We start from the raw sequence: 22480 nt of genomic DNA on the forward strand, positions 1-22480 counted from the left end.
GACATAAAAGAGGACAATTATATGCTCTTGAAGAAGCAAAATTGGAAACACTTGCAGCAGTCAAATCTCCTTCAGCTTCTTCGGATTTGTGGCATCAACGAATGGGACATCCCCATTCAAAATTTTTACAAGTTCTAAATAAAAAGGAAGTGCTAAGCATTTCTAGTTGGCTAAATAGACATTCTATTTGTACTAGTTGTCAATTAGGGAAGCGTTGCAAACTTCTATTTTATACTAGTAATAAATTGTGCAAATTTCCTTTAGAAAAAATACATTGTGATTTATGGGGGCCAGCTCCTATTTCTTCTATTCAAAATTTTTGTTATTATGTTATTTTTATTGATGATTGCACTAGATTTACTTGGTTATATCCTCTTAAGCACAAATCTGATTTTTATGAATGTTTCTTGAAATTTCAAAAACTTGTTGAGAATCAATTTGATAGAAAAAACAAAATTTTTCAAAGTGATGGAGGAGGTGAGTTCACTTCCACACTTTTCACTAACCATCTTGCTTATTGTGGTATAGCTAAACAATTGTCATGTCCAGGCACACCTGAACAAAATGGAATTGCAGAAAGAAAACATCGACATATTGTGGAAACTGGTCTCACCATGATTTTTCATGCAAACTTACCACTCAAGTTTTGGGTAGATGCTTTTCTCACAGCAACAAACTTAATAAATCGTCTCCCATCATCTTCTCTAAATATGGAGACACCATATTTCAAATTGTTTGGAAGGCTTCCTAACTATAGTATTTTAAAGGTTCTTGGCTGTAAGTGTTTTCCTTATTTAAAGCATCAAAATCAAAATAAATTTTCAAAAAGAACTTTTTCATGTGTTTTTTTGGATATAGTCCTCTTCACAAAGGATACAGATGCATTGATCCTTTAACAAATAAAGTTTATATATCTAGACATGTAGTTTTTGATGAACAAATATTTCCATATTCTCACAATGTTTCAAGTGGTGATATTCCACAACTTGCAGTCACAACTTTTCCAGATCAAGAAGAATGGTTTTCTAAGTCAACCAATCACCATTCTCATCAAAACTTGACCGACAAAAGCACACAAGTTGACAACTCATATGTACCCCAAGTTGGTTGTTGCAATGAGCTAGATGATAATACCTCAATCGATCTAGTTAGTCACAATTTCAGACAACAAGATCTTGAAGCCTCTTAAACGGATGACAACAATGTTTCTCATGAAATACAAGACTCGTCTACAGCTCCCTCTATTACAGATCCAGATGTGACTCATCTTTAAACTTCTCGTCCAACTCGTGTTCGCCGCCCACCATCTCATTTGAAGGATTATATATGCCCCACCACTACTTCGTCCTCTCATCAAGATGTTGCTCTACTTACTGATCTTGCTCAAGAACCAAAGTCTCTCAAAACTGCTCTTAAATCACCTCATTGGTTTACTGCGATGCAAGAAGAGCTTACGGCCCTTTACTCAAACAACACTTGGCATCTTGTTCCTCGACCTTCCAACACCAATATCATTGGTTCTAAATGGGTCTACCACATTAAATACAAGGAAGATGGCTCGATTGATCGGTACAAGGCACGACTTGTTGCAAGAGGTTTCACTCAAGTTTCCGGGCTAGACTATGACGAAACTTTTAGCCCTGTGATCAAACCCGCAACCATTCGAATAATCCTTTCTCTAGCAGTTGTCTCGTGTTGGACAATCAAACAACTTGACGTTAAAAATGCTTTCTTACATGGTTTTCTCAAAGAAACTGTGTACATGGAACAACCACCAGGTTTTGTTAATCCAATTTTTCCCAATCATGTTTGCTTATTAAATAAATCCCTTTACGGTTTAAAATAAGCACCTCGCGCTTGGTTTGAGTGTTTATCCCATTATCTTTTTACCCTTGGTTTTTCTTGTAGCAAAGCAGATTCCTCTTTGTTTATTTACAAAAAAATAATAATCTTTTGCTACTACTTATCTATGTTGATGATGTTATTATAACAGGAAGCAATGATACTCTTATTCAGCAAATTATTCATAAACTTGGATGCGAATTTTCTCTCAAAGATCTTGGTGCCTTGCACTATTTTTTGGGAATAGAAGTCAAGCCTTTTGCTAGTGGCTTATTTCTCTCACAAACAAAATACACCAAAGATCTTCTCTCTCGTGCTCACATGCTTGAATCCTCCCATCAATCAACTCCAATTGCTCTTAAACCACCTAACCTACTAGATGATCACAACTTAGTCAATGAAACTGAGTTTCGAAGCATTGTTGGCGCACTTCAATATCTTACTTTTACTCGTCCTGATATCACTCATGCAGTAAATAAAGTTTGCCAACATTTTCATCAACCGACTCTTGCCAATCTTCGAGCTATCAAACGGATCCTTCGATACCTTAAAGGCACTATAACTTATGGTATTCGCTTTTTATCTCAAATCTCTCTCACTTTAAACGGTTTTTGTGATGCAAATTGGGCAGGTTGTCCTCTCACTCGTCGAAGCACCACTGGCTACTGTATCTTTCTTGGCTCAAATTGTGTGTCATGGTCTTCAAAGAAACAACCAACTGTTGCTTGTTCAAGTGCCAAAGCCGAATACCGTGCACTTGCTGCCACTACTGCTGAATTGACATGGATCGGGTATCTATTATGCGATCTGGGGATTCGCCTCATTCAACCACCTTGGCTCTTCTGCGATAATATCCGTGCTCTTCACATGACAAAGAATCATGTTTTCCACGCTCGGACCAAGCACATTGAACTGGATTACCATTTTATTCGAGAAAAAGTTACGCGTGGCGATCTAGTCACCAAATACGTCACTTCGCCACTACAAACTGCTGATGTCTTAACCAAAGCTCTTCCCAAATCATCTTTCAAAACTTTTTGAATCAAGCTGGGAGTTCATCCCTTTCCACTTCCCAGCTTGAGGGGGCCTGATAAAGTCAATGATGACTCACTTGCCAAAAATAACAAAGATTCTAGCACTAATGGAGGTAATGACAATATGAAAAAGGAGCAACCAGATTAGTACTCCAAACGGACAAAAAATCCCATGATATATGCAAAGCCGTTGGAAACAAACATGGCAATTTGTTATGCCATTTCAAAAGGATTACCTATTAAATAAAAATCATTTTCTAGGAGTTATTTAGCATATTACCGTTGCCTTTTATTGTATAAATATACATGTCCATACATCTTGCTGGACAATGAAAAAGAGTGAATAAATTCATTTTTCTATTCATTGCTTTTTCTCATTCCTTCTCTATATTCCCTTTACAATAAAATTCTTTACAAAACACCTATTTTAAACTCAAAAGTTAGCAGATGATGAGCACGAAAAAAGATATTGCGATGATCATTATGAAGTTGTGTGAGTCCCACATAGGTCATGGACTAAGCCTTCAATCTTTTGTAAAATTATAAACAAGAGCCTCTTGAACTTAAATTTTATCAACAATCGAACTTGACTGAAATTTCATCAATGGTGCTCGGGGCGGCTTCTCCCTGTTTATCAATGTCATCCTATAAAGAACATAACAAGGACTGTTGAGTTTGATTTAGCCTGCGATGTGGTTATTGACCATGTTAAAGGACCACTTGTATCACCTTAGAATATACAAACCATACCAGGCGTATGATCTGCCATGTTTCATTTTTCTGTGCTACTCACTTCCGAGCCAGTTTTACCACGAAATTTGTATGTTGAAAATATTTTCGATTGGTATAAATTTTGCCAGCTGCTTTCTTCTAATGGGCATTCCCGCGTTCATATTGATACTCTTCAAATGCATTGTCTTGTATATGTTTTAGAGTTTTGTATCTATTCTAAAGTCTATTCTTTAGTCTTGTATCTGTTCTTGAGTCGATTATCTTGTATGAGTATTTGTGAATTTTTAGTTGCCTGCATGTCGCCTGATTCACCAATCACTTGTTAATAAAAGGTCATGGATTTGATTGAAAAAACTTAATTCGAGCTTCATTTATATAACCCGTCATAAAGAAAATGCAATGACGAAGTCAGAAATTTTGTTCAGAGAGACTTGAGTGGAGGCTTGAGTTGAATAGAAGTATATATATATATATATAAACTAAATTGAGAGGGTAATAAATACTGAAAATCTCATAAATTTTTCTTTTATTATTTCTCTTTTTTAATTTCTTTTACTCTATATGGATTTTTTTTTTTTTTTTGGTTTTTTTCTTCAAATATGTAAACTCAAACAGTATTGCATTATATTTTGTTCATTTGGATTTTTACATTAGAAATTATAGTGGATACACGCAAAAAAAAAAAGAATAATTAAATAATAAGATATAACTGAAAGTTAAAATTAAAAGTGTGAATGAAATTTTTAAAAACATTTGTATATATTTTCAAATTATATACAAATTGTAGGGAGGTTTTGAATATTTCTAGAAGCAGCTAAAGCTAGTTTATTATTATTATTATAACTCGAAAGTCTGTTAGCAAATTTCTAGATGCAACTAGTCGAGTTAATTAGGCCATTGTTTGGAAATTACTGAGAAACTTTCCATTTATGCTTTATTATCAGTAGGCAGTAGTAGGAGAATAGAATGCCTTTGTACTTCCCTATAAAGCTTTTTTTTTTTTTTTTTTTTTTTTTTTTTTTTTTTTTAAAAAAAATCTGAAAAGAAACTAGAGATGCAAGAATGGGCAGGCCGGGCCCGACCCGTTCTCCTTAGGTCTATACGGGCCACGGGTTAAGTCGGGCCGGCCCATATAAGAATGACTTCGGCTCAGCTCACACCACGGGCCAATTTTACGTGTGCCAAGTTGGGCCGTGCTGCGGGTTAGGATGGACCGTGCATAGGCCTTGAATGGGCTGGCTCACTCAAGGCCCATCTTGGCCCATTATGGATTTAGATGGGCCAGCCCATTTAAGCATACAATTTTTAATTTTAATTTTTAAATTTTTAAACAAGTTAACAAATATATAAGTTTGAATAGTCAATGGAAATATGAAAATGAATATTTTATTTACGATTACCTTATTAAATAAAAACCTTTCTAAGAAAAATTCGGTGAGACAAAACCTTAATAAGAAAAAAAAGTATAATCATGATAATTATACATAAGATGTTTACGAAAACCATAAGATGTTTACAAAATTACTAGTGGGATAAAATCTTGATAAGGAAAAAAGAGTACAATCAGGATAATTATACATAAGATGTTTACAAAATTATTTAAAAAAAAAACATGAAGATCTTATGGGTCTAGATGGGTTGGGCTGGGCCGGCCCGGCCCATTATGGGCCTCGACGGGCCGGATTGGGCCGTCCCATCATGGGCCTAGAAGGGCCGGCCCAACCAGGCCCAAGTCCGGCATGGCCCATGATTTTTTATGGGCCGTGCCGGGCCGGCCCATGGGCGGAAATATGTTGGTCCAGCCCACCAATATTTATGAGCTGGGCCGTGCCGGCCCGGCCGTCACTGTGTCAAGATGGGCCTGGGTCGGCCCACGGAGCCCGGCCCATTGTTGCATCTCTAAAAGAAACTGGTGTAGTATTAATCAACATAAAGGTCCTCATGGACACAAGGAGCTAACCAGGGAGGGATAGCCTCAGTACAAAAAAGTCCTGGGAAGAAGAAAGTCCAAAACGGGCCAGTATATGAGTGACCCCATTGACATATCGGGAGCTAAAAATACAATCACGCCTAAGATCATCAAGCAAATAGCAAATGTCAAGGGCCGGCCCAACCCGGCCCAGTCTTGACATGAGAAACAACAGTGCTTGCATGCGTTTCAACAACACAAACTCTCCAATTGTTTTGCGGGGCAAAAATTAGGCCCTCCCTAAGAGAATGGTACTCTGCCACAAGAGAGCACACTCCATCCATCTTCTTAGAAAAAGCGCCCAAGACAAGCCGTTTGCGTCCCTAATGATCCCGCCCACTGCAAAGAAATCCATTTCACTAGTCACTGCGGCATACAGAACCACTCCAAGTCTTGGGGACTGCATTAATAGTGTTCCTCTCCTTCCATATGGCCCAAGCCAGCACACAGAACCACTCCAAGTCCTGCAATTTTATGGATTCAAGCATAAAGAGGCACACTCCTCTAAAGAAAACAACCTTGCATTTCTCCACCAAAGGTTGCAAATAGGAAGCGAAAAAGACCTCTTTTGCCTCGAGACAGCGAAGGGTTGTCAAAAGATGTGAATTACAAAGAAAAGGGGCAGAAAAGGTCCCAAGTTCCAATCTGATTATGACAAATTGTTCACATATATTCTCCCTCATGAGTTTCAATTTTAGCGGTACTCTGATAAAATATGGATATCACTTCTCTTTCATGGAGACTTATCTAATTTACTTGCAACCTTTTGGATTTCATATTCTGCCGGAAATCCCAATAAAAAGTCCTGTGCATCTCATGCTGGGTGCCTCCTTTGGTTCTGCAGCAAAAGGAACCGAACTCGAGGCTCTTGAGTTTGCTTTCTCTCTCTATATGTGACCCTGTAGATATGTATGGTTTAACCGTTGACCCTGGCTATAAAGAATGGTAAAATTTGTTCCTTATACCAACTATTATTGTTCAAATTGTTTCTCAGAATTTTGCGGTAAAGTAACTTGTAAGTTTCGTTTCAGGACTAGATACTTCTCGGAAATCTCGACAATGTCATACTCCTTTCATGGCGGGCATACTACCAAAAGATCGTCTTCTAATGCTTTCTGTCCTTTCTTATGTTTCATCATACCTTTGTATACGTGCTATTCTATTAGTTATTTGGTGAAGTTGGCATGTTTCTGATTATTACTTTAATATTATCTCAAGTTGTTTGCACACTATAATATTTTCGTCCTTCTCTCAAGTTGTGAAGGGAATGCCGTAGCTAATAATGCTTTTATAACTTTCTTGACCTACAAGGCATCACATTTCAAACGTAACAATGAGATTATAACAACAGTAATTTCTGATATGCATTTCATTCCTCCGTCCACATGAAAGATGAACTTGGACAAACCCGACAAGTGAATATACATTAGACCATTTCAATTTCAAACTTTTGCGCCTTTCCTCTTGCAAATGACAATCTCATGACCAGAAACTAGTTATTGGATTAGCAGGGGTAGCTTAGTACTCAACACAAAATAGTTTGTCTAAAGATGCAAGGGAAAAAGCCAACTGGTAATCAGATATTGTTCCATGGTATGTCCGGAATGGCCGAGCTGATATGGTTTTAAATTATTATGAAATAATAAGTCATGACACATCTAAAAAGAGATCCAAGGACAAAAATTACAAATGGTACATTCTGAGCTGTTCAAGAGTTGATGAGCCCAACAAATTTTGTTATGTTTCTATCCATATCAGTTTCTTCTAAACAGAGAACCAGTTTGCCGTAGCTAAATAACCTACATTCAATCGAAACAATTAAGTTATCATGGAGATTATACAGTTTGCTGTCCAAAGTTCTCTACTTTCTATAACCAATTATGGGGACATTTCATCTCTTTTCACCTCCAAGCTAGTCTCCGCACAAATGAGAAATGCTTTTGTCACTCTCAATATCACTTTGCATTTTGACACGTTTTGACACGTAAGAGTGATGCTAGCATTTCTCATCACAAATACACTGGACAGCTTACAACTACAAGCTACAATATAGTCATGATAAATTCTCTAGCTTTATATTCATTAACCTAAAAGAAAGCACATGAAGCACCAAAAAAATCAAAGAGAAAATGAAACTACTCAAAATTCAAAATGTTACTAAGTTGGAAAACTTTATACCAAAAGCGCAAACCAGTTTTCACTTCAGACATGCACTTACATTGCCATGGCTGAGAATTTTGCATCTTTCTTCATTTTTTTGTTCTTTTTCTAACATTCAGCAACAAAAGCAAAAAAACCTCCCCAACAAAACTCTATGAAAATCCCTTCCCAAGCTTCTGAATTGCGCAGAACATTTTCCTTCTAGAACCCACTGCGTTTATCCCCATATCCTTGAGATCCTCCAAAGTTAGCATTGGCAAAACCTCATCATCAACCTCATGGACTTCGAAAACTGGAGCATAACGACCAAGCCCTAACCCATTAAGCCAAACCCTAACCCCATCTTCTTCACACCTCGCTCTTCCGCCATTCCCATTTCGGTCTCCGCATTTCCATTCTCTCGCTTCGTTATCAGAAGGACCCGACAATTCCATGCCGTCATGGTTGTCCGAAACCCTAGCCCTAATTTGCCTCCGATTCCCGTGGTAAAGCACCTCCCTTTCGTTGCCAATCCCATGGCCGTCCACCGCCAGATTCTCCAGCGAATGAATCGGACTCTGCTCCTTCAACGGACTCTCCGAATTCTCGACATCGAAATCCCTATTCCCGTCGTCGACGTCCTCTCCGGCGCTATACTTCTCGTCCCCTTCCGCTCCTCCGGTGTCTGCGCCGCCGCCGCCGCCGTCGTCGAGCTTGGGGGAAATCCAATTGGATCTGATCCTCTTGGTGGAAATCGAGCCTCGCTTCTTAGAATCCTTGAGCTTCCAGCTCCCAATCGCCATGGTCTCAAGATTCGCGTCCCTAATTTCCCTCTCGTCCAAGTCTAGGGCATCGAGAGCGTCGCCGCCGGAGCTGAAGTTGATCAAAGGTCGAGTCTTGGAGGTCTTGGCGAAGTCTCTGTTGGTCCGCTGGCTATGGTGGTGGTGCTCGATTGGGAGCTTCCACTGCTTAGAAGTGCGGCGGACGTGGGAATCGTAGGGCTGGTCTCCTCCGATGTCGCCCAATCGGACGCTCGGCCTCCGCTGCCGCTTCGATCCGACGGTCTCCGAAGGTCCCATTAACATCGCTCCTCCTCCTCCTCCGACTCCGCCACTAACGGCGCCGCCAACCCCTCCGCCGCCGTTGATCTGAGCCTCCGGAGGCTGTATCTCCGCCATTTGTTTGAACCCCAAGAAATGGTCTTTCTTTTTCTTTAGTTTCTAGAGAGAGAAGCTAACGAAGTGCGTGTGAGAACTGAGAGATGTTCAAGAGAGAGAGAGAGAGAAAGGGAGCGGAGTACATGAAGAGATTGATAAGATAGATATTAGAGAGAGAGAGAGAGAGAGGGTTTAATCATTCATTCGGAAGTGAGTGATGCAGAGAGAAAGGGAAAGGCTTTTGGAGTTTAGAGAGAGAGAGAGAGAGATTAGTTGAAGCGAAGAGTTCGTGGAGAAAGCTGTCCTGTGGCTTTAGAACACCAACGCGTGTCTCCTTTATTAGTTTTTTTTTTTCCTTAATAAAAGATATCAAAAATCTATTTAATCCATTAATTTTTTTTTCGTTTAGAGTGTGAATTCACAATTATTAATTAAATTAGATTTCTCCATAAATTTTAGTTGTGGTAAGTATAATTAAATCCTGAAATACGTGAAAATGATCTTTTTTACACGTGTTGTTTTAATAAATGTCACAAGTTTAATAAACGCAGAAAAAATTATCATTTTCTTTTAAAAGATTTTTTTTCTTAAATAATATATTAGTCAAAATTAACATATTAATTTATGGTCAATTATTAATTAACTGATATTAATAAGTATTTAACTAATACCGCTTAATGATTTATTGATTGAACAAATCTAATAGGCCAACTAACTATCATTTTTTTTAAAGAGATTTTTTCTGGTAAGCTTTTTTATAGGTAGTATAAGTTTCTACTATTAAATTTAGTTAAAATATATAAGATTAAAAAAAATATGCAAAACATGTAATGTGCGGTACAGATCTGAAGATTGAAAAGTAGAGAATTATTAATAGCTTATTTTTTTTAGTCCTATCAGAAAAACTCCATTTTTTAAAAAATAAAAAGGAAAATTTCATATTAGTACATTGTGTTTTAACATAATTGTCTTTTAATACTCTGTATTTTTAGTAATTTTAAATTAATATCTCGATGTTTTAAAAACTCATTTTTAGTACTTTTAGGTCATCTTTTAGAATGTAAAATGTCAAAATTACCATTCTTATTAATTAACCAAAAAATTAAAAATAAATTTTGGAGAAATTCTGAAATTTTTTTAAACATTTAAAAATTAAAAACAAAAATAAGGCTTTAAATTTAAAATAACTTTTTTCTTAATTTATTAGTTTTTAGTAAATTAATGAGAATGGTAAATTTGATATTTTTCATCGTAAAAAATGACCTCAAAGTACTAAAAAATAATTTTTTAAAACGTCAAGACACCAATTTAAAATTACTAAACACACGGTACTAAAAGACAATTATACTAAAACACATGGTACCAATATGAACTTTTCCCAAAGTAAAAAGTTTTGATATTTTTTTCATTTGAGACTTTCTCTGGTAGTCCTTGTAAAAATAGATTACTGTTAGTCTCTTACTTTTTAGCTATCGGATATATGTATCAAAATTTATCTATTATGCATACTTTTTTAATCTGATGTGATTTTAACTGGATCTAATTGTTAAAAACTAACACTATCAGTACAAGTACATCAGACTACCAAAGAAATTTTCTTTTTTTCTTAAGGAAAAAAAGGGTAAAATCAAGTAGCTTATTATTATTTAATGTGATAATAATGCATTAACATTGGAATGATGTCATAGGAAGATATATAGTAGGATCCCCGAGTGAGATTGGGTTGTGTGGATTTGCACGAGAGAGAGACTCGCTAGGCTCGCATTAATGGTTCTTTTCCTCGGTACTTATCATCATTTATCAACAGAGAGCCATGTACAATGTATTAAAAGACTCGAAGGTTGTAATAAAGGATCTGTTCCTCTCTCTGGCATCTGCTCGTTTTGTTGGTTCAGAGCCAAACATGCTTCTACTTCTTTGACAAACCCAAAATGGAAATCATCAATGAGAGATAAGAGCCTTTATGAGTTTTGCTTCAAAGTGAAAAATTGCCTACTTTAGTATATACCCAAATGAGTAAATGAGCCAATTAGAGTTTTCAGGCAAGAGACGGTTGGACTGCTGGATCATAACGCCTCGCCTTCTGAAAGCTCCGTTCGTTTCGCGGGGGTCGAATTAAATGGCTTGAATCTTTTTGGTTTGAACTAGTTATCTTTTTACCAGCAAATCAAAAATATTTTTAATGACAAGACGCTATCTGAAAAGAACAAATCTACGATCAAGTGGGAATTCTAGGATGAGGAAACAAGTGGTCTTCAAGCAAGTTGTCCTATGAAAATCTGGATGCCACTCGAACACCTGGCTTGTATTATGTTGAGCACATATCTTGGAAGTTGGAATAGAACACAGCAAGAAAGTAGCAGAAACAAACACTATTAAAATATCATAAGAGTGTGCAGTATAAAATGTAGCAAAAATGTATTGGACTTGGCAAACATTACAAACGACAAACTGAAAAGGGATGATGATCACAAGTCTTACAGGCAAAAAGGCAAGGCTTCGTTTATCCTTGCAGAAGTAAAAGAATTGATTTTACTGTTGTATAAGCAGCTAAGTCACACTGAAAGAACCGAACCGTGAGTAAAAAAAACTCGGGTAATTGAATCCTCAAATGTTAGGCTACAAATTTTTTCCTTTGACCATTATGGAAACATTTACAAAAGTATAGAAAATCAATTCTTAAAATGTTGAATGGAGAAAGTAGTGGATCCTCTCCAAATTTATAAACTTCTGTGCAGCTTCTACTTTTGCCTTCTCCCTACATTGGTTAGGCTACTGTTTCTTTACCAAGAAGCTCACTAATCTTTTCAGGTCGCTCTGAGGGAAAGTCCGGTAAATTGAGATTTACCTTGTTGGCACAGTGCAGAGCATACCATGTTCAGGGTTATGTTCTAAAGGGTACATTGTTGCGCCTCTTGCGTATTTCTGATGGTTGATGGCATTTCTTCTGAGATTTTCTATGCGCTTTCTTTTGACTTGTTTTTTAATAATGGAACATGCACCTAGTGGATCTCCAGACCCTGCTCCAGCTCTCCTATAGACATAGAGAAAAGCATAAACACATCTTCAACTCCTAAGCAAACCATGGTGTAGCTACATATCAAACTTGAAACATCCAAAGTGCACTAGAGCATTGATCGATTGTAAAAGTAACATCAAATCACAGGTAAATAGATTAGTTAAAGAATTAGAAGTTCCGATACAAAAGTAAGCCAGATATGGATAAAAGAGCTTGCATCGAACTAAGTCAGAGTCTATGCCATTGATCTTCTTTTAAGTTACCTTCATTTTCAGACCTCAAAATCTACAAACTAGTTTTAAACAAAGATGAGCACTTTTTTAGAGAGTACATCTCGCATTTCATATGCGATAAATATATAGCAAACAACAGCTGGATAGCTTCGAACAACCAATGCATATTCTTTTACCATGTAGGTCATTATTATCAGGACTAAGTATGGTGGATGTGGATGGCTCTACTGGCTAAAACTACAACTAGTTTACAAGCAAACTTCTCGAAACCGATAAAAGTTGCCTATTTCAATAAACAAAAAAAATTTGAAGTTTTCAACAGATAAGAAGATGAGAAACATAAGAGGTTACTTACCTTAAAATTTTCTCTGATGCAATTCTAGCAGCCTTAACTGTACCTCTGTCTGGTACCCATTTCACAACACGGTTTGGATCAGCTCTCATTGGAGAATGAATTTTGATGAGCTTAACAAGCCAGAATCAATGTCAAATTAACAGTACAAAAGGAAATAATATAGGGTGCATAAAAAACTTGAGAGAATATCAAAGTAATAATCAGAAAAATGTCATTTTAACCAAATAGTAGAATAGCACGTATTACAGAGGTTCCATAAAACCTAAGAAAGGCCAGAAAGCATTAAAAGACTTACACCCAAACACTCCATCATTTGGTAGTATGCCCGGCCATGCAATGGAGTATGGCCTTGTCGAGATTCCGAGAAGTATCTAGTCCTGAAACGATATTTATAAGTTACTTTAAACATATAGAAAACAATTTAAACGTTACTAGTTGATATAAATCAACAAGTTTTACCATTCTTTATAGCCAGGGTCCACAGTGAAACCATACATATCTACAGAGTCACATATAGAGAGAGCAAACTCAAGAGCCTTGAGCCCAGTTCCTTTTGCTGCAGAGCCAAAGGAGGCACCCAACATGAGATACACAGGATTTGTAATTGGAATTTCCTGCACAAGATGAAACCCAAAGGTTGCAAAGTAAATTAGATAGTCCTCCATCAAAGAGAAGTCATATACTCATGTCCAATTATATTAGGAAACAGCTATAATTGAAATCTACGGGGGAGAATATATGTGAAGTTGCCATAACCAGACTAAATACATGTTCGGATATTTTCTGCACCCCCCCCCCTCCACCTCTCTTTTTTTATTTTTTTAAATTGTAATTCAGATCTTTGGGCAACTTCAGAAACAGAAACTTTAAAGCTACATATATTGTTTTGCTAAAATCTCAAAAATCATATGTATGACTATATGTGGATGTGTACTTTTTATGCGTGCTTAAAAGATTCATGAAAAAGAAATGAACTCTTCCAAACAGAAAGATGTTCCGTTCTCTTACTACTAGCTACTGATCATAAAGCACCAATGACCCCTCGAAAGTTTCTCAGTAGATCCCAAACAATGGCCTAATTAGTTCAAGTTAGCTCGACTAAAATGAACAAGATCATATCAACCTGCAAACGAATTTTTCAAACAATATTGTTCTCTTTAATTAGAAGCAAAATTTTATTAATCGGTTTATACCCTGCAACAAGTATCTATCCTTCCATGAGAATAAAACTAGAACTTCATGTATCAAGCTTTCACAAAGGCACTGTAAAAAGGAATATACTAACTCGAATCATTTGGTTCATAATGTCATGAATGGTTGTTTTAATGATCAAAACCTCCTTCCTTGATTCTGCAGAATTTATTCAATTAGTTGCTTCTAGAAAAATGCCATCATCATTCTGAGTTACAATAAGCAACTAGCTTTAGTACAATGATACCATCTAACTCAACAACTTTATCAAGAGCTTTGGCTGATCCCCGGTTAAGAAGACGGAAAGTACTTTTCCTCCCCACATGCTCAGTGTAATTCTATAAAAGGAACAACAAAAGTGCAGGTAAGAAAATAGTTCAGAGCAAAGAAAATGTTAAAAACTTGTGAAACCGAGTAAAGCATCAGCTTCACCTGGATTGGTGCTCCATTTTCTCTAAAAACAGCATCGTATCTATCTATCTCCTTCCCAAATTTCGTTTTTAAAAGATCCCCCGAGTTTCCAATAACAGCACAACGTCCAAACTGCTGAGGGAAATATGGAGGCGTTTCGGGGAGTACAAGTGAAAGTTTCTCTATGCATAACCTTTTATTCTCACAGCGGTTTCTGCATTATAACAAATCATCAAACTGCAGTAGTGCTACAGATCCTCCATAAATTGAATAACCATCTACTACAGCTAATCTATTGTGAATTACTTACAGAAGGACTCCTTTGTTAATCCTACGCCACGCATAATCCTCCCAACCATTTGGTAAAGAATCAATGAACTCTTTGGTCAGTATCGTGGTACTATTCCGAACCTGAGCAATCAACTCACTGAATAATAAATCAATTGAAAAGCATAAAACAAAACCTTAAACAAGCATGTTAAGTGGGGGTTAGAAAAACAAATGAAAAGATAAAAAACTTAAGATTTGCCTTATCGATAAATAAACCAGTAACTATAAAAAAGAAAAAAATGGTTATTCATGTGCATATTACGTTGTTGAAGAGTGCAAGTAGGCAACAATGCAAGATGACACAAATCAAGGTTAAACCCACCGGTTCCCATGTAGCAACAGCTTCACAAATGTTAAAGTCATATGATACACCTTCAAGTTCACCAGTTTTAGGATCTCTCTGTTCCATTACAAGTTCCACACAAAAACTAAGTCAGAAGAGAGAATTCACTTGTATACTAGCAAAAAACCAACATTTTTTTGCATCGTATCCCTTTTCATAAAGTTTACATTTGCAAATATAAGCATAATATTGCTAGATTTTATAGCCTACTCAAAAGAAAATCAGAAAAACATACCCATTTTGGAATGGTATCACTAGGAAATTTCATTGTGACTTGGCAATAATCTCCGCTACTAAAAGCTTGTAAACCTAATCCATTCGCACTCTGCATCATCATCAAATATAATATATAAATATATATATATATATATATATATCTCGGTAAGAAACACACTTCGTGCGATTCCAAAGTTCCATTATTCGAAGATACTCAAAGCAAAAAACATTAAACAAAGCACATCAATTTGGGGAGAAAATCAAAGTAATAGCATGATATTAGCAAAATCAAGATTCAAAATAACGTTTGATACGAGAAATCATATAATATAGCGTGATTAAGGGCACAAAAACACGATAAATTTTCTCTAGAAAAGAAGAAAAACGAGCAGAAACTGACCACACACTTCTGGAAACCGCTGTGCAAAGACTGCAAAGCCTCCAAATCTTCATCCGAAAGCGAAAGCTTGCCATCTATCATTCATTGGAACTCAGACAATTAAACAATATACTATATAAGTAAACATACATACATACAAACATATACATACATATATATATATATATACACACATACGGAGGTTAGAGACTCCGGTGATGTAGATGAAGATGGCGGCAAATCCAGAAGCCAAAGCGACGAGAAATGCGAGCTGCAAAAGCCTCATCTACTACCAATTTCAACAAAATCCACACCCACAACAACTGATTAAGGAATTTGAGCGCAAAAAGAAGGAGATTTTTTTCGCAGAAATGGTTAATGGTTAACAGTTTTCAGTGCTCGGACGGATCTGATGTGTAAGAGGAAGCGAGAGAGTGTCTAGAGAGAAGAAGAATAATAATGATGGAAACAGCGGTCCTACATAAGTGGGCAATTTTCGTCGTTTTTGGTCGTTTCTGTCGTTTCTTGTGCTCCTGTCGTTTAAGCTTATTGTCGTTTTCTCTCTGTTTTGCTCGTCTTGTCACTGTGTTGTCGTTTCTCCAATTGCTGTCTTTTTCTTACGTTTCTGTCGTTTTTCAACTTTCTCCTCATTGTCTTTTTTGTCGTTTCTCTACTATGTACGTCGTTTCTTATGAAATCCTTTTCGTAGTTTTATTTTTCGTCAATTTTTATGTGCCTGTCGTTTGAAATTTGTTGTTGTTTCTTACGTTTCTTGCGTCGTCCAATTTTTGCTCGTTTTCTTCACCATCCCGTCGTCTTCCCAATTAGTGGCCTTTTTTTTTTCTTCCTCCTGAGACTTGTTTAGTTCAAATTTTATGAGAGAACTCATTAAAAAAAACTTTTTTCTTAATTTAATTTTTTTTATGAGAGACAAACACTCTAGTAGAATCAAAATTATGGGTTTGAACTCATGAACCAAATATGCCCTTAATGTTCTAATGGTGTTGTTGACATTTTTTTTTTTCTCATGTACCGGTCGTTTCAATGAATTATGTTCCAACCCTTTTTGTCGTTTGATATGTTCTTGTCGGTTTTTTTTTTCTTGTTATTGATTCTTTAGTCTTTAAACTATTAGTCTTGGTGCATAATTGTTTCAAAAAATTAATCCCTAATTTTTTATTAATGAAAATAATCATGTACATATCACACAATAACTTAAAATTGTACGAGAATAGCCACATAAAAAGAACAATATTTCTTTATTGTCCTTCAAAACATTTAGAAGTTGCCTATTTTTATTTTTAAAGGGAATCATTTCTAATCTCATTACCTTTCTTATTATATTCTTTTATAGTTTGATAAACACGGTAAGAAACTATCAAAAGCATTTCAGGGATTAATCGGCCAACAAAGGAAGTTCATGCATTAAACTGTGAAATATTCATAATGTCGTTATTCCTTGGGTCATTTATCACGTACCTGCGGTTTAAGAATATTGTGTGTTTCTCACTTTTTTGTCGCCGTCCAGTTTTATGTCGTTTTTAACTATGTCGGGGTTTTGTACACAATTGTCGTTAGTCAGTTGTTGTAATAATCGTTTATGCTGTTTTTCTACTCTCTTCTTTTATTCTCAATTATTAGTCGTCTGAATGTATTGTATTTCTTACCTTTTTATGATTATACATTTTCCCTTTTTTCACTATGTTGTCATTTATCCCATTGTTGTCGTTTTATACTTTCACATCGCTTTTTAAAGTTGTTGGCATCATCTCTCTCTTTTTTTTCCTTCTGTTTCTCCGTTTTTTTAAACTAGTTTTTTTTTGTTCAAGTTTATTGCTACCTTTTTACCTGTTCTTCATTGTACATTTTTTTTTCTGTCGATTTTCACTATGTTGTCGTTTGTCCGATTGTCGTCTTTTTATAGGTTCCTGTTCTTTTCAGGTTAATGTCTTTATCGTTGTTGTTTTTTTTGTTGTTGTTGCAGTTTCTCATGTTCCTGCTGTTAAAGTACATTGTTTTCTTTGCTTGGTTATCCAGTTTTTCTTGCTCTTACACTATGTTGTCGTGTGTCTGATTGTTGTCGTTTTTTAATTTGTTGTCATTATCTGGTTATTTTTCGTATTTTTCAGGTCTATTTTTATTGTTTTTTTTTTTTATTACTTTTCGTCACGCCCTATTTGTTTGTCGTCTTCAAATGTTGTCGTTTTGTATGTTCCTGTCGTTTATCTAACTTGTTCTCATCGTTTTTTCTGTTTTAAATTTTATGTGTCTGCTTCTCATGTTCCCGTCGTTTAATTGCTTGTGCTTGTTACCTTTTTATTGTTTAGATTTTGTATCGTTTTCACAATGTTGTCGTTTGTCCAATTGTTGTCCTTATGTAGGTTCCTGTTCGTTTTCATGTTGCTAGGTGCTACCATGATCGGTTTTTTTGTTGTTAATATTTTTTTCTCCTTTATTATGTCATTTTTGCTTAAGTTTGTTGGTTTTCGTTTCTTATGTTATTAGAATCCAGATTGATTAGAGATATTGATATAATCCACTTAATAAGGTGATGACAATTTTCTCTTAATAAACTGGTTTTGCTAGGTTGAGCTAGGCCTAATATCATTTGATTTTTATAAAATGGTATCAGATCAGACCCAGTTTTACAATGTGAGGTATGACAATATCGACTTATTCACAACGGTTTGGTATGGTCCACACTGTGCGTGAGGGAGCGTATTAGAATATCACATTAACTGGAGATATTGGTATGATCTACTTAATAAAATAAGAGCAATCATCTCTTAATAAATCGATTTGATTAGATTGAATTAGACTCAATATTCATTTCTGTAAAATATGTTGTCCGTTTCTCGCGCGTGTTGTTGATTCTTACCATTCGGTCTTTGCCCATTTTGTCGTTTTTAACTTTTTGGCATATCCAATTCTTTTTTTTTTAATATCAAGTTTAATGTCGTTTCTCTTTTTTTTTTTCCTCCTTATAGTTGACCCTTTTTCCACCTTTTTTTTATTCATCTGTTCAATCACTGAAGTTTTGTTTATTGTCGTTTGTAAAGTATTTGTCATCATTTTTGCTCTCTTACCTTCCTTCCGTTTCAAGTTAAGTCTCATGAGTCGTCTCTTTTTCTTATTGGGTCGTTCTCCAATTTTTCTCATCATCCACTGTGTTATACTCTTTTTGAGCAAATTGCTTAATTTATTTTTAGAGTTATGAGTTTAAATTTTTATTCTTTATTTTTGATTAATTTTCTTTAATTATTATAATTGTTTGACTAAAAAGAATATTAATCAATAATAGGTAAAAATTCAGACCCGTATTTATCTTTTTTTTCCTTTTTTTTTTTTTTTTTTCTCTTTTATCGTTTCATATGTTGCTGTCGTGTTATTATTGTTTTTTTTTTTCCGTTATTTCACTATGGTGCCAATTATTGGAACCTGTCTTTTAATATATATATATGTTAAAACCTGTCGTTTTCATCATAATTTGGTGTTTATTTCCTCTGTCGTTTTTCAACTCCCTTTTTTTTCCCCCAAAAGACCAAAGTTTCAACCTTTTTTTTTTCCTCACCAGCCCAATATCCAACGTCAGTTGTCTGTGCTTGATTGAAGTCTTTATGTCTCTGGCCAAAAAAAAAAAAAAAAAACTGATTTTTAAGTAAAAAATTGAAGGTTTTGGTTGAGAGAAAATCGGTGAACTCACTTGTTCTAAAATTTTTATTTTTATTTTTTTATTAATACCTCTTTAATTAATATAATTTTTTAATTAAAATATGTTAATCAAGAATATAGGGTAAACATTTAAAATCTCTGTGTTTATATGCTTTTCCTTTAGTTAATGGGCGATGCTCAATGGCCCATGAGGCCTAAACCGCCTAAGGGATAAACAAGGGGCGAATTCCACTTCATTTATAGACTGTGGAGTGTGGAGAAACTTAACTCGTAAACTTAAGGTTCGGTTTGGTTGAAAGGATTGAAAATAAGAAGGAGAAAAAAAATTAGAAGGAGAGAGAATAGAAAGGAGGGAGAATATTATAATAATTTTTTATGTTATTTGGTAAGATAAATAAAAAGGTAAAAAGATGTATGATAGTTATTTATAAAATTATTATATTATCTATTTAAATTATTTGTTAATAATTTATTTTAAAGGTAAAATAGTCTTTTATATGTAAAAGTAGATGGATTTTATGAATCCTCTTATAAATAAAAGGATCTAATTTTATGGGCCTAAGATGATGAGTTCTCCCTCAATCTCCCTCTTCTTTTCTCTCTTTCCTCTAATCAAACAAATAATTTGCTGTCTCCTCCAACTTTTTCCCGAAATACCAAAGTTTCAACCTTTTTTTTCCTCACTAGCCCAAGATCGAACGTCACTTGTCTGTGCTTGATTGAAGTAAAAAAAAAAAAAAAAAAAAAAACGTGTGTTTATACGCTTTTCCTTTAGTTAATGGGCGATGCCCAATAGCCCATGAGGCCTAAACCGCCTAAGGGATAAACAAGGGGCGAATTCCACTTCATTTATGGACTGTAGAGAAACTTGCCTTATAAACTTAAGAGTCCGTTTGGTTTGGTTGAAGGGATTGAGAATAAAAAGGATAGAGAAAATTAGAAGGATAAAGAAAATTAGAAGGATAGAGAATAGGAAGGATAAAGAAAATTAGAGGGATAGAGAATAGAAAGGAGAGAGAATATTATAATAATTTTTCATGTTGTTTAGTAGGATAGAGGAAGAGATAAAAGAATGTATGATAGTTATTTATAAAATTATTATATCATCTATTTAAATTATTTGTTAATAATTTGTTTTAAGGGTAAAATAGTCTCTTACATGTAAAAGTAGATAGATTCTATAAATCCTCTTATAAATAGAAGGATCTAATTTTATGGGTCTAAGAAGATGAGTTCTCCCTCCATATCCCCGTTCCTTCTTCTCTTCCCTCCAACCAAACAAATAATTTGTTGTCTCCCTCCAACTCTCCCTCTCCACCCCCTCTTCATCCCTCCATCTCTCCCTCCAACTAAACATACTCTAAATAACTATCAAAATTTTCAACAAATATGTATATATCTATATATAAGTAAGTATATCATATTTTAAGAAATGTTCTAAACTATTGTTTATGGCATTTTGACTCATGATAATTTAGATTTCCGTACTTCTGTATTCGGCTGTTCATATCACAAGTTTATATAAGATAATTGTGTCGACATGACAATTTGATAAAATAAACATAACACCCACGTCTGAGCGTTTGAGATAATGACACATATATATATATATATATATATATATAGAGAGAGAGAGAGAGAGAGAGAGAGAGAGAGAGAGAGAGAGAGAGTAGAGTGGTTCCTTTGCCCTCTATACCCTATGACTGTTAAACAACAAAGGAACCAGAGAAGAATTGTTTTACCATGTTTGCTCATATAAAGCAACTCACGTCTGACTGTCTTATAAGATTCCTCTTACTCAATATTCTTATCGTCTTTTTCAATGGCTCTCTATAAAGCTACTAGCTATAAGATCTACATTTTCAGTTGTGCTCAAAGTGAAATTACCTTTATAAAGGTAATAAGGACGTAGGTGCTATATAAATTTTACCAAAATATTCTTTATTTCGTCCAACTAGCTAGTACATAAATATCATGCCATGGAATCACTGCCCAATATGACTTAAGTGGATTGCTTAGGTGTTCGTTCACCTCACAAGAAGTCGTGGGTTCGAGTCACCTCATTAGTCGGATTGTCTTCCGAATGTTAGCGAATTACGTAAAACGACCTGAGATGTTCATTTCACCAATTTGAGTTTAAAATTCAAGTTTTGTTACAGTAAAAAGCTATCAGAAATAGTCATATTTAACTTTTTTGCTACAGTAAAAAGCTTTCACATAAAATCACATCTCAACTCGAATTAAAAACTTGAACCAACAAACTAAACGGACTCCTAATTGCGCCTCCAATAACTTTCTTTCCATTACTAAAAAATAAAATAAAATAATAATCACAATGAACTTTAGAAGTTAATAAATTAAATAGACCTCTAAATTTAAGAGTAATGAAATTTGTGCATTAATAATTTAGATTTGACGAAAGAGAAACATTGAGGATATAGATTGAACAAAATAGAACAAGTGGGACTAAAGTTCCCTTCCACACCAAATTTTGGGACAGCCCATGCCTTGGCTGCAAGGGAGATATGGACACCACCGTATTAAATCAATGTCACCTTCTATCCTCTCTCTCTCTCTCTCTCTCTCTATAGACAAAAAGGACAAAGCAATTCAATGGCCAAGGGTCCGAGCCATGCGGGCTTGCCCCTCCATGGCCCGGTGGGGGCCACAGTGGACCCCAGCCGGCCCCACCGGCCTCCCCCACCGCAGTCTGCACCGTCCCGAACCACCGCAACTAGACTGGTCCCTCCCGCTGGCTCTGCGCGTCCTGAACTGCCATATATATATATATATATATATGTGTGTGTGTGTGTGTGTGTATTATAAGATATGTGTGTGTATATACGATCAGTGATGATGATTATTAATATCATATATATATATATATATCAATATCGATACTTTCACGTCCTTATCTATCTAGTTCAAGGAAAGCAAAGAAACCGAACAACTGTAGGGAAGATTTAATTTAGAGTAATGTGTGCAAAGTTTGTGATTCTTTCTTTTGAATTTTGTTGTCTAGTGCTAGTTCGGCTAGGCAGCCGGAGACATCACCCGGCAACGTGTTTTCCGTCGTCTTTTCGATGTTTCCGAGAAGGAGAAATCAATTTTCTGATGAATTCTATTCAATATTATGCTTTTATACAAGTTGAAGAATTAAACAGAAGTGTGTATATATATATATATATATATATATATCATAATATTTTGTTGGCCTAGCTATGTCATTTTATATGCGGTGAATTAAGTGAAATTTTGTGACACCCTTTTATGAAAAAGGACACCTCTTTTTCGTGTAGTTTGACTCCATGGACGACCAAAAGATGTCTAAAGAAAATTAATGAAAAAGGCACACTAGTCTTTAGGAGGAAAATTATCATGTGGAAAAAGGACAAGGAATGGGGAGTAGACCCAACTAGTTTGTGAGGTAATTTTCTTTTGGAAATTGCTGGACTATA

At 35.4% G+C, this 22480-nt stretch overlaps 3 protein-coding genes across 4 annotated transcripts; 1 reads left to right on the forward strand and 2 right to left on the reverse strand.

Moving 5' to 3' along the window:
* The first annotated feature begins 1438 nt into the window (after positions 1 to 1438).
* Positions 1439 to 2883, forward strand: LOC112091139 (uncharacterized mitochondrial protein AtMg00810-like). Its single transcript, XM_024164012.1, has 2 exons — positions 1439 to 1778; positions 1994 to 2883. Exons 1-2 carry the CDS (start codon positions 1439 to 1441, stop codon positions 2881 to 2883), a joined length of 1230 nt encoding a protein of 409 aa, XP_024019780.1.
* Positions 2884 to 7729: 4846 nt separating this feature from the next.
* LOC21392196 lies at positions 7730 to 9167 on the reverse strand. Its single transcript, XM_010095650.2, has one exon. It carries the CDS (start codon positions 8892 to 8894, stop codon positions 7890 to 7892), a length of 1005 nt encoding a protein of 334 aa, XP_010093952.1. The 5' UTR covers positions 8895 to 9167; the 3' UTR covers positions 7730 to 7889.
* Positions 9168 to 11273: 2106 nt separating this feature from the next.
* Positions 11274 to 15758, reverse strand: LOC21392197 (sialyltransferase-like protein 2). 2 transcript variants are annotated; one of them, XM_024164019.1, is made up of 12 exons: positions 15549 to 15758; positions 15372 to 15445; positions 14991 to 15080; positions 14735 to 14812; positions 14393 to 14493; positions 14104 to 14296; positions 13919 to 14009; positions 13766 to 13830; positions 12940 to 13094; positions 12776 to 12857; positions 12481 to 12590; positions 11274 to 11904 (listed from the first exon to the last, which is right to left on the reverse strand). In XM_024164019.1, exons 1-12 carry the CDS (start codon positions 15634 to 15636, stop codon positions 11718 to 11720), a joined length of 1314 nt encoding a protein of 437 aa, XP_024019787.1. In that variant the 5' UTR covers positions 15637 to 15758; the 3' UTR covers positions 11274 to 11717. The 2 variants fall into 2 exon arrangements, with proteins under 2 accessions (XP_024019787.1, XP_024019786.1); XM_024164018.1 differs by having other exon boundaries at positions 11274 to 11907.
* Between the last annotated feature and the right edge of the window lie 6722 nt (positions 15759 to 22480).

Source organism: Morus notabilis, unplaced genomic scaffold, assembly GCF_000414095.1.
Source record: "Morus notabilis unplaced genomic scaffold, ASM41409v2 Scaffold2427, whole genome shotgun sequence".
Classification (NCBI taxonomy): domain Eukaryota; kingdom Viridiplantae; phylum Streptophyta; class Magnoliopsida; order Rosales; family Moraceae; genus Morus; species Morus notabilis.